This window comes from Phyllobates terribilis, unplaced genomic scaffold, assembly GCF_046119375.1.
Source record: "Phyllobates terribilis strain yellow unplaced genomic scaffold, ASM4611937v1 Scaffold_3__8_contigs__length_932513732, whole genome shotgun sequence".
Classification (NCBI taxonomy): domain Eukaryota; kingdom Metazoa; phylum Chordata; class Amphibia; order Anura; family Dendrobatidae; genus Phyllobates; species Phyllobates terribilis.
In genome coordinates this window covers 568,527,544-568,545,233 of record NW_027362763.1, presented here as the reverse complement: position 1 = coordinate 568,545,233, position 17,690 = coordinate 568,527,544, and the positions used below count along the sequence as shown (strand labels likewise).

Sequence of the window (17,690 nt, the reverse complement as noted above, 5' to 3'; positions counted from 1 at the left end):
CCGACATGTTCTGGCTTGGTGTTATCTATTCTATAGTATGCGAATGCTGCCACTGTCACTAAATTTCCACACACATCTCCAGCATTTCTCAAGTGTGTATAGTTGGTATACTCTACTGCTCCTTGAAAGTCTACCTTCTTCATCAAACAGTCATGAAACTGCTCCTAAAATAGGGATTATTTTTCAAGTCTTGGCTTAAACTGTTCAAGCTGTTCAATTTCATAATGTTTCAAAAATACTATATAGTTTGTTACCTGGAATAGTGGTAGGTTCAACTGCAGAAATAAAAATAATCTGAATTAGAATAGAATTTAAAAGTTAACTCAAACTCAAAATTCTTCTGCTTTTATTTATCCATCTATTTACCTGACCATCTGGTTAAGAGTGCAAAGTTTTTCAACTTTTACTACTGAGGTCTCACTATGTCTGACAAAATTAAAGCAGGTGTTCACCTGAGGATATTTTCAGCAAGCACTGCAGCTTGCTGAATCTTAACAGAATGGAATGTACACACCACTAGTATTCAGATCCATTTGCTGGTTCAAGCAGTTGTCACATCATTGCAAATATATGATTTGCATATTTGTGGTCACTAGCTGACTGGAGTCTCACCTGCTTTGTTCAATAGATTCTATTAAAAAGCTGAGATTCTAGTTAGAATTTGGCAATCTGCATGGGTTTCTGAAAATTTCCATAGGGATGGACAACTTCTTTAAAGTAGAATGTAACATTTCTGTATTATTTGTCTCCTGAATCCAATATAACAATTATATAGGCACAAGAAAGTGAATGATGTTGTCACAATTCCTCCTATCAGTGTGTCTGGATGCAGTGAATGACAGTCCTACTGCCCAATGTAGAACAGGGGCATGCTGAACTGTCAGCATGGTGATTGACAGCTCAGCTGTCCAATCGGATGCTGGGGCATCTTGAACTGTCAGTGTCTTGAGAGACCATTTAGCTGTCCGATCAGAACCAGGATATGCCGGTCTTCATCCATGTGTCTCCTGTTCAGAGTAAATACCTGGCTATGTAGTCCGCTCTCTGCCTTAGATTGCTGCCAATTGTAGCTTTTCTCAAGAGGTGTGTGTTTGCTCTGTGTATGTTTGCCATTGCTTCTTTACTTTAAAATTAGCTAACTTTGCCCTTATCTCCAAAATAACGTAATGATTTTTGGATAGCTTAAACAGTTCAAACTGTTACATTTCATAATGTTACATAGAAGCTATATAGTTTGTTACCTGGATTAGGGGTTGGTTCAACTGTAGAAATAAAAATAAGCTCAATTAGAATAGAATTTAAAAGTTAACTCAAACTCATATTTTTCTGCCTTTGTGTATCTGTAAGGCGGTGAAGGTGTTGCCACATTCCCCCTTGAAGACATGTGTATTGTAAAAATGGATTTGGATGTGTATTGTGTTTAGTGATGTGCATTATTAACAATAGAGTTGTGTTCATCCCAGACACAGGTAGTTAATAAGACAGATAGAGTTAAGGTTTGGACTAGCTCAGAGTGGGAGGGGCTAAAGTGAAGAGACAGAGGAAGTTTCCTGTCAGGAAGGGCTTAGCTTGCAACTAGAGCAGACCTTTGGTTTGATTAGTCTGCAGAGCTGCATGAATTGGGTGCCCCTAAAGTGAGCGGCGACCAAAGTAATGGATAGCATGATATCCAGAGTGGAGACAAGAAAAATGTTAGAAGGAGTGAGTGATTCTCTGAAGATGAGATCTGGCACAGGAAGCCTAGTGTGACAGTACAGAGTTATCTGACAGTCAAATGATGGAGCAGTCCTGTGCAGGAAAATAGAGAGTGCCCCGTGTGGTAGTTCCAAGCCGTCGGCAAGCAGAGAAGTTAAGTAATGGCCATAGAGGCAAAAGTAGCTCTCCAAAGGGGAAAAGGAAGCGGAACCGTGGGTTGAAAAAGAGTATTGTCGCTTACTGGTTAGTGGCGCTGTTGTTGGAGACTAGGGAAGCTCCTGAAGTGCCATGCTGGGTGGTGGTTAAGCTAGAGAGGTAGGCTAACAGACAGAGAGTGGAGCAAGCTCAGGAAGGAACAGAATGTGTATAAAAATGCCATATGTGCTAAGAGAAATGTTCACAAAGTTTTGCACCTGCTATCCACTGTACATACAGTACTTCTCCATACATTATTTTTCCAGTAAAAGACAGTTTTTTTGAGTGGTGGACTCCCTCATTGAACTCTACAACATCTGGTCCTGGCCAGCTGAAGTCAACAGCATCATGCGGTCTGCAAGGGCATAGCGCCCCTATAGCTAAAGTCCACACACCCAGCCAGGACCCCCATTTTCATGTAGCTTGCCGGGGTGTGAAGCACGAGTACCTCACCCATGGCAACTGCCCCACACCACGTTACATAGCTATCTATTTCCCTGACCATTTGGTAAAGAGTGTAAAGTTTCACAAATACAGTGCTGGCCAAAAGTATTGGCACCCCTGCAATTCTGTCAGATAATACTCAGTTTCTTCCTGAAAATGATTGCAATCACAAATTCTTTGGTATTATTCTCTTCATTTAATTTGTCTTCAATGAAAAAAACACAAAAAGAATTGTCCTAAAGCCAAATTGGATATCATTCCACACCAAACCTAAAAAAGGGGGTGGACAAAAGTATTTGCACCCTTTCAAAAATCATGTGATGCTTCTCTAATTCGTGTAATTAACAGCACCTGTAACTTACCTGTGGCACCTAACAGGTGTTGGCAATAACTAAATCACACTTGCAGCCAGTTAACATGGATTAAAGTTGACTCAACCTCTGTCCTGTGTCCTTGTGTGTACCACATTGAGCATGGAGAAAAGAAAGAAGACCAAAGAACTGTCTGAGGACTTGAGAAACCAAATTGTGAGGAAGCATGAGCAATCTCAAGGCTACAAGTCCATCTCCAAAGACCTGAATGTTCCTGTGTCTTCCGTGCGCAGTGTCATCAAGAAATTTAAAGCCCATGGCACTGTGGCTAACCTCCCTAGATGTGGACGGAAAAGAAAAATTGACGAGAGATTTCAATGCAAGATTGTGTGGATGGTGGATAAAGAACCTCGACTTACATCCAAACAAGTTCAAGCTGCCCTGCAGTCCAAGGGTACAACAGTGTCAACCCGTACTATCCGTCGACATCTGAATGAAAAGGGACTGTATGGTAGGATATCCAGGAAGACCCCACTTCTTACCCCGAGACATAAAAAAGCCAGGCTGGAGTTTGCCAAAACTTACCTGAGAAAGCCTAAAACGTTTTGGAAGAATGTTCTCTGGTCAGATGAGACAAAAGTAGAGGTTTTTGGGAAAAAGCATCAACATAGAGTGTACAGGAAAAAAAAAGAGGCATTCAAAGAAAAGAACATGGTCCCTACAGTCAAACATGGCGGAGGTTCCCTGATGTTTTGGGGTTGCTTTGCTGCCTCTGGCACTGGACTGCTTGACCGTGTGCATGGCATTATGAAGCCTGAAGACTACCAACAAATTTTGCAGCATAATGTAGGGCCCAGTGTGAGAAAGCTGGGTCTCCCTCAGAGGTCATGGGTCTTCCAGCAGGATAATGACCCAAAACACACTTCCAAAAGCACTATAAAATGGTTTTAGAGAAAGCACTGGAGACTTCTAAGGTGGCCAGCAATGAGTCCAGACCTAAATCCCATAGAACACCTGGGGAGAGATCTCAAAATGGCAGTTTGGAGAAGGCACCCTTCAAATATCAGGGACCTGGAGCAGTTTGCCAAAGAAGAATGGTCTACAATTCCAGCAGAGCATTGTAAGAAACTCATTGATGGTTACCGGAAGCGGTTGTTCACAGTTATTTTGGCTAAAGGTTGTGCAACCAAGTATTAGGCTGAGGGTGCCAATACTTTTGTCCGGCCCTTTTTTGGAGTTTTGTGTGAAATGATCAATGATTTGATTTTTGCTTCATTCTCTTTTGTGTTTTTTCCTTGCAAGCAAATTAAATGAAGAGAATAATACCAAAGAATTTGTGATTGCAATCATTTTCAGGAAGAAACTGAGTATTATCTGACAGAATTGCAGGGGTGCCAATACTTTTGACCAGCACTGTATTTACTATTGAGTCCTCACTGTCTGAACCAAAATTAAAGCAGGTGTTCAGTTGAGGAAATTTTCAGCAAGCATTGCAGCTTGCTAAATTCTAACTTTGTGGAATATACACATACACACAACTAGAATTTATCTCCACTTGCTGGTTCAAGCAGTCATCACGTAGTTAAAAATATGTAATTTGCATATTTGCAGTCTCAATCCGACAAGTCTCACCTGCTTTGTTTAATATATTCTATGGAAATGTGGCTGGGACTATAAATAGGACTTTGGCAGGCTGAGGGCTTACCAAAACTTTCCTAAGGCTGTGTTCCCACTATGCGTTTTTTAAGCATTTCCGCAGCGGCAGGTTCTTTAGTCTACCGCGAGCTGCCGGCAAGCCAAGACAAGGACATCGGGGGCCATCAGAAGGTAAGTATAATATTTATTTTTTACCATTCTTTCGGTCACACTATACAAATCCATGCCGTTTGCATGGATTTATATAGTGTGACCAAGTTGTCAAGCACTTTCCAAGTGATGCTAAAATCGCTTGGAAAGCGCTTGACAACCCGCATGCGGAAATGCGTGTGGAAAACGATTCACTTCCGCTTGTCCCTGGCAGGGAAAACGCATGTACAATCCGCATGTACAATCCGCATGTACAATCCGCATGCGTTTTTTCTGCCAGGGAGATGCAGAAACGGTCAGGAAAAATACAGAGCATTTCTGCATTGTGGGCACATAGCCTTAGGGTAAGAAAACTTCTTTAAAAAAGAATGTTGCATTTCTATTTTAATTGTCTCTTAGATCCAGTATAACAATCAAATAGGCACAAAATAAGTCAGTAATGTTGATAAAGTAGAATTTTCTGCAGAGAAAGGCCTGTGCATCAAATAATCTTTTTTGTGAAAACTGGTTTTCCACCTGTGTCCTTTCTCTGGCAGATACCCTGAATTCTGATGCCACTGACTTTTGGTTCAGTAGATTGGACACACACAGCACACACACTACAGTACACACACAGCCATAAAATGGCACCTTTACACTGTGTTCCAAATTATTATGCAAATAATATTTTCTCAGATTTTCCCAAATTACCTATATGAATTGCAGTCATTGTAATTTTTCAGTCAAATAACTATTAGAGTACAATTTAAAGGTTTTTGTACAAACTGCCTATGATAACAGTATATTTAAAAAAAAATAAAAAACTCAAACTGCACTCAAAATGCATGTTCCAAATTATTATGCACAGCAGAGTTTTCAACCTTTTCATTTTAATAAAGAACAAAAAAATGGTCATTTTTGAAATTATAAGCATTAGCAGGTTATTACAAACTGAAATCAAACAGTTTTCCACTCAAAACTTTATTCTAGGTGATGTTACATTTGCACATAGGACCGCTTGTTCGAAAGGAGCTTCTGAATTCTCTCGTCCATTAAATTTGTCAGGTTTTGGATGGTTTCTGCTTCAATTGATTTGCATGAGGACAGAATACCCTCCCAGAGCTGTTGCTTAGATGTGAACTGCCTCCCGCCATCATAGACACTCCTTTTGATGATGCTCCAGAGGTTCTCAATGGGGTTGAGGTCAGGGGAGCATGGGTGCCACACCATAAGTTTGTCCCCTTTTATGCCCATGGCAGCCAGAGATGCAGATGTGTTATGTGCAGCATGAGACGGGGCATTATCATGCATGAAATGATCTCGATGGTCCAGATGGATGGAGTGGAGGATGGCTGGTTGATGGACACCCCATGCAAACACGGCTACGGCGCTAACAAGGAGGAGGTGGAGTAATGTTTTGGGCTGGAATCATGGGGAGAGAGATTGTCGGCCCTTTTAGGATCCCTGAAGGGGTAAAGATGAACTCCATAATGTATGTTGAGTTTCTCAAACAGCACTTCCTTCCATGGTTCAAGAAGAAGAACCGTGCATTCTGCAGCAAGATCATTTTCATGCATGATAATGCCCCGTCTCATGCTGCACATAACACATCTGCATCTCTGGCTGCTATGGGCATAAAAGGGAACAAACTTATGGTGTGGCACCCATGCTCCCCTGACCTCAACCCCATTGAGAACCTCTGGAGCATCATCAAAAGGAGTGTCTATGATGGCAGGAGGCAGTTCACATCTAAGCAACAGCTCTGGGAGGGCATTCTGTCCTCATGCAAATCAATTGAAGCAGAAACCATCCAAAACCTGACAAATTTAATGGACGAGAGAATTCAGAAACTCCTTTCGAACAAGCGGTCCTATGTGCAAATGTAACATCACCTAGAATAAAGTTTTGAGTTGAAAACTGTTTGATTTCAGTTTGTAATAACCTGCTAATGCTTATAATTTAAAAAATGACCATTTTTTTGTTCTTTATTAAAATGAAAAGGTTGAAAACTCTGCTGTGCATAATAATTTGGAACATGCATTTTGAGTGCAGTTTGAGTTTTTTATTTTTTAAAAAATATACTGTTATCATAGGCAGTTTGTACAAAAACCTTTAAATTGTACTCTAATAGTTATTTGACTGGGAAATTACAATGACTGCAATTCATATAGGTAATTTGGGAAAATCTGAGAAAATATTATTTGCATAATAATTTGGAACACAGTGTAAATAGGGATCATTTTTCAAGTCTTGGTGATAAGCCATTGTTTCTTCACTTTGATATTAGCTAACCTAGTACTGTTCTCTAAATAAAGTAATGATTTTTAAGTGGCCTAACAGTTCAAACAGGTCAATTTCATCATGTTTCAAATAAATATGTAACTTATATTACCTGGAATAGTGGTAGGTTCAACTGCAGAAATAAAAAAGCTCAATTAGAATAGAATTTAAAAGTAAACTCAAACTCATATTTTTTCTGCATTTGTTTATACATCTATTACCTGACCATGTGGCTAAGAGTGGAATGCTTCTTAAACTTTTACTAATGAAGCCTCACTATGTCAACCCAATTGAAGTGGTTGTTCAACAAAGAAGTTTTTAGCAAGCACTGCAGCTTGCTGAATCCTAATAGTGTGGAATGTACACACCACCGGGATTCAGATTCACATGCTGGTTCCAGCAGTCAACACGTTAACAAAATATGCGATTGGCATATTTACTGTTACATGAGTCTCACCTGCTTTGTTCAATAGATTCTATTGAAAAGTGGCAGAGACTCTAGTTAGGATTTGTTAGGCTGTGGGGCTTGCCTGAAATTTCCTTACTGGTAGACAACTTCTTTAAAAAGAATGTTACATTTCTGTTTTATTTGTCTCTGAAATCCTGCATAACAGTAAAATAAGCACAAAATAAGCCAATCATGTTGATAAAGTAGAGATTTCTGCTGACCGAGCAAGGCCTCTGCATCAAATAATCACTTTAGTAAAAACTGCTTTTTCCACATTTCTCCTTTCTGCAGCAGATTCCCTGAACTCTGATCCCATGAACTTCTGGCTCAGCAGATTGGACAATTGTCAAGAACTGATTCATTTAAATTTGGACATACGATTATGTCACACCTCCAGTCTGCTGTCAGAGAGGGTATTCACCACAGCTGGTGGCTTTGTTACATCCATTTGGATCAGTTGTTGCCACTGTTGCTAGACACCCACACACATCTCCTGTGTTTTTCCAATGTGTAGTATAGGTATACTCTACTGTGACGTGTACCCACTTCAACGTACACAGACATGAAACGGCTCCTAAAAAAGGGATTTTTTTTTACATCTTGAAGACAAGCCATTGCTTCTTCACTTTGAAATTTGCTAACCTGGTACTGTTCTCACAAAAAATATAGATTTTTGGATGGCCTAAACAGTTCCACCAGTTCAAATTTATAATGTTTCAAGAAAAAAATATAATTTTTGTCACCTGGAATAGTGGTAGGTTCAACTGTGTAAATAAAAGTAAGCTCATCTAGAATAGAATTTAAAAGTTAACTAAAAGTCATATTTCTTCTGTCTTTGTTGATCCATCTATTTAGTGGATCATTTGTCTCTTAAATGTGAACTGGAATAGTGGTAGGTTCAACGCCGGAAATAAAAACAAGCTAATTTTAAGTATAATTTAAAAGTTAACTCAAACTCATATTTCTTCTGCTTTTATTTATCTATCTATTTACCGGAACATCTAACTAACAGTGCAAAGCTTCTCAAACTTTACTACTGAGGCTTCATTAGGTGAACAAAAATTAAAGCGGTTGTTCAACTAAGAGATTTTCAGCAAGCATTGCAGCTTGCTGAATCCTAATAGTGTGGAATATGCACACCAGTGGGATTCGGATCCACTAGTTGGTTCCAGCGGTCATCACGTGATCACAATTATGCGATTTGCATATTTGAGGTCACATGCCGATTGGAGTCTCACCTGCTTCATTGAATAGATTCTATTGAAAAGTGACAGAGACTCTATTTAGGATTTGTCTGCAGGGCTTCCCTGAAATTTCCTCAGTGATGGACAACTTCTTTAAAAAGGAATGTTACATTTCTCATTTACAGTGCTGCTCATCATTATTGGCATTAATTTTTTCCCAGACTGTACAATGTTTTCAGCAATAAATTGAACGTTATATCCTCAGGATTTTTTAATTAGTGGTCCAAAGTAATTCAACAATAAAACATTGTTTTTCAACATCCATTTTGCAATTTCAAAGAAGAAACAGCATGTGCAGCAATAAAGCCACCACCAATGAATACTTGGTTGCACACCCTTTGGCATTGCTGACAGCCTCCGTGTCGTTTCTTGTAGCCATCTATAAGCTTCTTGCACCTCTCAGCAAAATTTTCTCCCACTCTTCCTTTGCAGTTTGTTCAAGCTCTAGAATGTTTGCAGGCTTCATTTTCCCAATGGCAGATTTCAGCTCACCCTAAAGATTTTCAATGGGATTGAAATCAGGACGCCAATGTAAAAAGTTAGAGATACACTAAGAAGTAAATTCAAAGCTAAAATATAGAAATAATATCGGTATTTCATATGAATATAAACCAATTGGATATATAGGTAAAGGTTCCAAAAAAAACGGTCTTTCCTACCTTTTACTATCTTCTGGCACTATTGATCTGTGCCATAAGAAAATCCCTATGGATTTATCCGTATGATGATCTTTTGTTCACTCCAAATAAACTTTTTGTGCGAACAAAAGGATCATCATGATTTTCGACTCAAACCAAGTTTTCTTACACTAGGTAGAACATTTCGCTCTAAAATCTCTTGATAATTCTCTGATTTCATGATTCCTGTGATAAGGTCAAGACCTCCAGTACCAGACACAGCAAAACAATCCCAGAGCATTATGGATCCTCCGCCATGCTTAAGATGTTCTTTTCCTTATAAGCTTCATTGCTCCTTCTGTAAACAAACTGTTGCTTTACATTGCCAAAACGCTCTATTTTTGTTTCATCTGTCCACAGAACAATTTCCCAGAAGGATTGTGGTTTGTCAGGGTACTCTTTGGCAAAGATCAGTCGTTCCTTTTTATGTCTTTTCTTCAGCAATGGTTTCTTCCTTGGCCTTCACCCATAAAGCTCTGCTTGGTTTAGTGTGCAGCGTATGGTACTTGTTGAGACCATGACCTCAGATTGTTCCAGGTTGGCCTTTAGGTCTTTGGATGTTTGATGTGGTGTTTTTTTCACCATTAGCACCAATCTTTAAAGACATCTCTTGTCAATTTTACTCTTTGCCGCACATCCAGGGAGATTCTTAATGGTTCCATGCTTGACAAACTTCTTAATAACTGTCACGCAAGGTGAAGGAAAGACTAAGTGCAACACGAAGGGAAGAGGGGAAGAAAGCCCAAACACTAGGGAAAGGGGGAGTGGAGACCCCTAGGCAGATCTAATATCACCCTGCCTACCCTATCGTCCCTGTATAGGTTCCACACCTATTGCCGAGCAGGAACCTAAACCTCGAATGTCCCTCGAGCTTGGCCCTAGATAGGGAGGGGACAGGGTGAGCACTAGTCAAGCCACACTACAAACTAAAAACAACAAGGTAGACAAACAAAGGGGATACATTTATCCCGAGCAGACACAAGAGAGATAACGCCAACTGTCCTCCAAGGGCATCAGAGAAGAAACTAGCCAACTGCTAGTGCTTCAAGCCTCCACAAAGGTACACAGAACTATCACCTGTGACTCTCTGGTGAAACTGAGACTATTTAACTACCCAGCAAGGGTGTGATAATCAGCATCAGGGGTGGATTAAGAGTAGCCAGGGCCCCGGGCAGTTTAGAAGGTGTGGCCCCCCGCAGACAAAAATAGCGGTGAGCGTATCGCAGCGTGCACATTTTTCCCTTATGTACAGAACTATATATAATGTAGAGCCATACATAATAGGGCAGGGGTTGGAGATTAATTTTCAGAAGGGTCACATGAGAGACTGTGACTGTTGTGGAGGATGAACAATAGGCAGAAATTAATTTCCTCAATATTAACATATTAATTATAATTATTTTTAATATTATTTGTATCACTTAATATTGAGCAGAATTAATATGTTGACACACCCTATATACAGTACGAGCTCCCACATAGCCCCCTCAATCAACAACCAAAGCAATCAACCTATGGGGCCTTCATACATGTAAACCATAAAAAAAAACTAAAAAAATTCTCTTTATTTTAAAAACTCAATTCTTAAAGACATTAGTGATGAGCGAACGTGCTCAGATAACTTGTTATCCCTGCACACTTGGGTGCTATCCGAGTATCTTGTAGTTCTCGGGTAATATACAGTATTCGAGTCCCTGTGGCTACATGTTTTGTCTTTGTCTGTTAGACAACCACAACACTTAACAAACAGGCAATGCCCGCATGTGTTGCATCTGTCTAACAGCAGATGTGACACTACATATATAGACCCTATAGGGCCTGAACAGTTGTGTAATTAGCTTAATGGCGTCTTCTTTTGCCGCTTTTTCTCCTCCTTTGGTCATTCAGGGATCCATCAGGGAATTCCTTCAATCAGGACAAGAAAAGCAGACTATAAGCTGAACTGCAATGAGAATAACAGCTCAGAGTTCCAGGCAATATGCCCACACAAAGTCTCTACATACAATATGAGCCCCCACACAGCCACCCATATAAAGTAGGAGCCCACACACAGCCCCCTACATACAGTATGAGCCCCCGATAGCCCTATACATACAGTATGAGCCCTTACATGGCCCCCAATATACAGTTGTGCTCAAAAGTTTACATTCTCCAGCAAAATTTTTGCTTTCTTGGCCTTGTTTCTGAGAATATGAATGATAACAAAAAAACTTTTTCTCCTCTCATGGTTGTTGGTTGTGTGAAGCCATTTATTGTCAAACTAGTGTGTTTTCTCTTTTTAAATCTTAATGATGACCAAAATCATCCAAATGACCTTGATCAAAAGTTCACATACCCCAGCTCTTAATACTGTGTATTGCCCCCTCTAACATCAATGACAGCTTGAAGTCGTTTGTGGTAGTTGTAGATGATGTTCTTTATTTTCTCAGATGGTAAAGCTGCCAATTCTTCTTGGCAAAAGCCTCCAGTTCCTGTAAATTCCTGGGCAGTCTAGCATAAACTGCGCGCATGAGATCTCCCCAGAGTGGCTCACTGATATTGAGGTCAGGAGACTGAGATGGCCACTCCAGAACCTTCATTTTGTTCTGCTGTATCCAATGACAGGTCGACTTGGCCTTGTGTTTTGGATCATTGTCATGTCCAAGTACGTCCAATGCGCAGCGTCCGGGCTGATGAGTGCAAATTTGACTCTAGTATTTGCTGATAATGCACTGCATTCATCTTTCCTTCAACTTTTACCAAGTTTCCTGTGCCTTTGTAGCTCACACATCCCCAAAACATCAGCAATCTACCTTCGTGCTTTACAGTAGGAATGGTGTTCCTTTCATCATAGGGCTTGTTGAACTCTCTCCAAATGTAACATGTATGGTTGTGGCCAAAAAGTTCAATTTTGGTCTCATCACTCCAAATTACCTTGTTCCAGAAGTTTTGAGGCTTGTCTCTGTGCTACTTTGCGTATTGTAGGTGAGATACTTTGTGGCATTTGAGCAGCAATGGCTTTCCTCTGGTTACTCGACCATGCAGCCCATTTGTCTTCAAGTGCCTCCTTATTGTGCATCTTGAAACAGCCACACCGCTAGTTTTCAGAGTCCTGAATTTCAGCTGATGCTATTTGTGGGTTTTTCTTTGCATCCCGAATAATTTTCCTGGCAGTTGTGGCCGAAATTTTTGTTGGTCTACCTGACCGTGGTTTGGTTTTTAGAGAGTCCCTGATTTTCTATTTGTTAATCACAGTTTCAACACTGCTGACTGGCATTATCAATTCCTTGGATATCTTTTTGGATCCCTTTCCTGCGTTATACAGTTTAACTACTTTTTCCCATAGATCCGTTGACATTTCTTTTGCTTTCCCCATGACTCACACTCTACAAACATCAGTGGCTGGATGAAAGACGCAGGAGTCTGTCTGGATCCCAGAAACTCACTCAGCTGTTCTACACACACACTGATTACAAGCAAACAGGTCACAGGTGAGGATGTTACCTTTAGTATCCATTCAAACCCATTTGTGTCAAATTTTGTGCATGTTATCAGGCCCAAATCACCAGAGTAAACTTTTGATCAGGGTCATTTGCATGTTTTTGGTTGTCATTAAGATTTAGAAAGAGAAAACACAGTAATTTGACAATAAATGGCTTCACCCAACTAATAACCATGAGTGGAGAAAAAGTTTCTTTGTTATCATTCATATTCTCCGAAACAAGGTCAAAAGAGGAAAATTCTGCCGGGGTATGTATGAGCCCCTACATAGCTACGGTAATAATCCTCACACAGCCCCATAGATACAGTATGAGCACCCACATAACTCCCTTTATACGCGTACAGTATGAATCCACACAAAGTCCCCTACATATGACACCACACAGCCCCCAATATAGAGTATGAGCCCCCAACATAGTCCCCTACATACAGTATGAGCCCCCTACATACAACATGAGCCCCCACACAGCCATATACATACAGTATGAGTCCTCACATAGCTCCCAATATATAGTATGAGCCCCCACATAGCTCCTTGCAGCCCCCAAACCCACAGGATAACATTAATTTGTATCCCCCAAGATAATATACTATGCAGCCACTAGCAGCCCCACGGTCACATACCCTGCGGCCCCCAATGGCCACATACTGGTCATATACTCTGTGGCCCCCCCATGGTCACATACCCTGCGGCCCCCCCATGGTCACATAACTTGCGCCCCCCCATGGTCACATACCCTGCAGCCCCCCTTGGTCACATATCCTGCAGCCCCTCCATGGTCGCATACCCTGTGGCCCCCATGATCACATCCCCTCCTGCCCCCCCTGGTCACATACCTTGTGCCCCCCCATGGTCACATACCCTGTGGCCCCCCCATGGTCACATACCCTGTGGCCCCCCCATGGTCACATACCCTGCTGATCCACCATGGTCACATAAACCGGTGCCCCCCATGGTCACATACCCTGTGGCCCCCCCATGGCCGCATACCCTGCTGGCCCCCATGGTCACATACCCTGCAACCCACAGGATGACATGCCCAAGTCACTCTTTCACAGAACAGGATGCAGCTATTTGCTTCTTACCATCACCAGGAGCTGCCAGCAGGATAGAACGAGAAGCAAGGCAGCAGAAGATGAGCAGGGAGGTGGAGCCAGCACTGAGCACCACACAGAGCTGCAGTGCAGGAGCAGACAGCCAGGAATCCAAGGGGCTCTGCGCATGAGTACAGCAGACATGGCCACGCAGAGTGCGCTGCGTGTTCGCGTCTGCTACATTGTCAAGCAGCCTGGACTCAGCCAAGGAAATTCGGTCAGGGTCATCATAGATGAGGGCTAGAGCCCCGAAAAACCCCTCCACTAGCTGGAGACAAGCCGAACCCTGCGGCAAAGAGAAAGCCCATGATTGAGGATCTCCTTGCAGCAGTGAGATCACAATTGCCTATGCCAGATATTATTCAGCAAGGCAGAAATCAAACTTCACTACCCCTATATAAGTAATTTAACACAAGAAGTACGGCTTCATCTGAGTAAACTACACTGCTCAAAAAAATAAAGGGAACACTTAAACAACAGAATATAACTCCAAGTAAATCAAACTTCTGTGAAATCAAACTATCCACTTAGGAAGCAACACTGATTGACAATCAATTTCACATGCTGTTGTGCAAATGGAATAGACAATAGATGGAAATTATTGGCAATTATCAAGACACACTCAATAAAGAAGTGGTTTTGCTGGTGGGGACCACAGATCACATTTTTGGTCACTTTTGAATGTTGCTTGTGCTTTCACGCTCTTGGTAGCATGAGACGGACTCTACAACCCACAGAAGTTGCTCAGGTAGTGCAGCTCATCCAGGATGGCACATCAATGCGAGCTGTGGCAATAAGGTTTGCTGTGTCTGTCAGCGTAGTGTCCAGAGGCTGGAGGCACCACCAGGTAACAGGCCAGTACACCAGGAGACGTGGAAGGGGCCATAGGAGGGCAACAACCCAGCAGCAGGACAGCTACCTCCGCCTTTGTACAAGGAGAAACAGGAGGAGCACTGCCAGAGCCCTGAAAAATGACCTCCAGCAGGCCACAAATGTGCATGTGTCTGCACAAACGGTTAGAAACCGACTACATGAGGGTGGTATGAGGGCCCGACGTCCACAGATGGGGGTTGTGCTCACAGCCCAACACCGTGCAGGACGCTTGGCATTTGCCACAGAACACCAGGATTGGCAAAGTCGCCACTGGCACCCTGTGCTCTTCACAGATGAAGGCAGGTTCATACTGAGCACATGTGACAGACGTGACAGAGTCTGGAGAAGCCGTGGAGAGTGATCTGCTGCCTGCAACATCCTTCAGCATGACCGGTTTGGCAGTGGGTCAGTAATGGTGTGGGGTAGCATTTCTTTGGAGGGCCGCACAGCCCTCCATGGGCTCGCCAGAGGTAGCCTGACTGCCATTAGGTACCGAGATGAGATACTCAGACCTTGTGAGACCATATGCTGGTGCGGTTAGCCCTGGGTTCCTCCTAATGCAGGACAATGCTAGACCTCATGTGGCTGGAGTGTGTCAGCAATTCCTGCAAGATGAAGGCATTAAAGCTATTGACTTGCCCGCCCGTTCCCCACACCTGAATCCGATTGAGCACATCTGGGACATCATGTCTTGCACCATCCACCAACTGTCTGTCGAGGAGTTGGCGGATGCTTTAGTCCAGGTCTAGGAGGAGATCCCACAGGAGAACATCCGCAACCTCATCAGGAGCATGCCCCGGCATTGCAGGGAGGTCATACAGGCATGTGAAGGCCACACACAATACTGAGCCTCATTTTGACTTGTTTTAAGGACATTACATCAAAGTTGGATCAGCCTGTAGTGTGTTTTTCCACTTTAATTTTGGGGGTGGCTCCAAATCCAGGCCTCCATTGGTTAATAAATGTGATTTCCATTGATGATTTTTGTGTGATTTTGTTGTCAGCACTTTCAACTTTGTACACAACAAAGTATTCAATGAGAATATTTCATTCATTCATATCTAGGATTTGTTATTTGAGTGTTCCCTTTATTTTTTGAGCAGTGTATATTGACAAATCCCTTGGGACAGATTCCATTCATCCATGGATATTGAGGCAGTTGAGTTCTGAAATTGACAGACCACTGTATCTCCCATTCCTAAACTCTCTTACAACAGGGTTGGGGCAACAAGAATGAATGATGGTGACGTGGTGCCAATATTTTAAGAAAGGAAAGAAGTGGAACCAGGCAACTTCCATCCGTTAAGTTTGACATCAGTAATGAGTAAAATTTTTGATGGCATCATAAGAGAAGAATTACAAAATATATTGTAGAGAATAATATACCTGTCAACCAGAATGATAACTCATGTTTGGCCAACATGCTGGGTTTCTATGAGGAGGTAATTGCAAATTTGCATGTTGGTCATGCAGCTGATATGATTTATCTGGGCTTTACAAAGACATTTGTTACTGTAGCATACAACAGCCTTGTAATACAGAATCAGGGACAAAGGGAAACTATATACACATGGGTAAAAAACTGGTTAAGGGTCAGGAAACAAAGAGTTCTTGTAAATTGCACATTCTCTAAATGAGATAAAGTTATCACTGGGGATCACAAGAATCAGTGCTGGGAGCAGTGGGACCACAAGGATCTGTGTTAGGGTCAATTATTTTTAATCTCATAATTAATGACCTTGTGAATGGGATTGAGACTAAAGTGTCAGTCTTTGCTGATCACACAAAATTATGTAAGGTAATAAAAACTGAACTTCACAGTATAATATTACAAAAGGATCTAGATAAAATGTCTGCATGGACAAACACATGGAAGATAAGGTTTAATGCTGATGAATGTAAATTAATGCACCTAGGATGGAGTAATCGTAATGGAACTTTACTATGGATTGCAGAACAGGAGAAGGACTTTGGTATTCTGGGTATAAGTAAGCTGAGCAGCAGTACTCAATGTCAAGCAGCAGCCACAACAGGATTTTTGAGTGTTTAAAAAGAGAGATAAAATCCTGTGATCCCAATGTATTGTTATTCCTCTATAAATCACTTGTAAGGTCACATCTAGAATATGGGATACTATTTTGGGCTCCTCATTTTAAAAAGTATATTCAAAAGTTAGAATCAGTTTAAAAGGGGGCAAGTAGATTGTTACATGGGATGTAAGGCCTCTCCTATGATGAGAAGTTGGAAAATTTGGGCTTGTTAGCTTAAAAAAAAGACGTCTCAGAGGAGATCTCATTGATATGTATAAATACATGTGGTTAATACAAACGACTGGCACATGATTAATTCCTTCTAAAGACCTTACAAAGGATCAAGGGGCATTCAATGTGTAGAGGAAATGCAATTCTGGCAGCTAAATAGTTACGAGCTAGAGTAGTCTTACTGTGGAAGGTCTTACCTCAACTGGTAGTAATGGCAGATAATATATACACATTTAAAAATAAAGTAAGTGCTTTTTTCACAACAGAGAGAATAAAAAACTGGATAAAGGTTGAACTTGATGGTCTTTTGTCTTTTTTTATTTTAATTAGAGTCTTAGCTGCTTTGTTCAATAGATTTTATTGAGAAGCGGCAACGTATCTAGTCAGCACATGATTAACTATGCAAATTGCATACATGTGGTCTCATGATTGCTGGAACTGGCAAGCATTGCTGAATTCTAACAGCGTGTACTTTTCTCACTGTCAGGATTCAGCAAGCTGTAGGGCTTGTTGAGAATTTCTTCAGGGATGGACACCTCTTTAAAAAAGATTGTTACATTTTCTTTCATTTGTCTCCTGAATCCAGTATAACAGTAAAATAGGCACAATATAAGCCAATGATGTTGGTAAAGCAGAGTTTACTGATGAATAGTGTTGAGCCACCCCCGTAGTGTTCGAGTTCGGTTCGGTTCGTCGAACACCCGTGTGTTCGCCGAACTGTTCGTCGAACTGTTCGTCGAACACCTTCGAACACCGTTAAAACCAATGGCAGGCAAACAAAAACACATAGAAACACATAGAAAACACCTTCAAAGGTGTCCAAAAGCTGACAAACTGCTCAGAAGACACAACTAACACATGGAAAAGTGACAAGTACATATAGTCATGCGAAAAGAAAAGAG

General features: G+C 41.5%; 1 protein-coding gene across 1 annotated transcript in view; it reads right to left on the bottom strand.

Moving 5' to 3' along the window:
- LOC141257186 (scavenger receptor cysteine-rich domain-containing protein DMBT1-like) overlaps nucleotides 1-17,690 on the bottom strand; it is a 458,733-nt gene that overhangs the window by 265,985 nt on the left and 175,058 nt on the right. The window contains exons 12-14 of the mRNA XM_073671423.1: nucleotides 6,823-6,843; nucleotides 1,242-1,262; nucleotides 255-275 (exon numbers count right to left, since the gene is read on the bottom strand). Of these exons, the coding sequence (XP_073527524.1) occupies nucleotides 255-275; nucleotides 1,242-1,262; nucleotides 6,823-6,843 (63 nt within the window). The remainder of the gene's footprint in view (nucleotides 1-254; nucleotides 276-1,241; nucleotides 1,263-6,822; nucleotides 6,844-17,690) is intronic.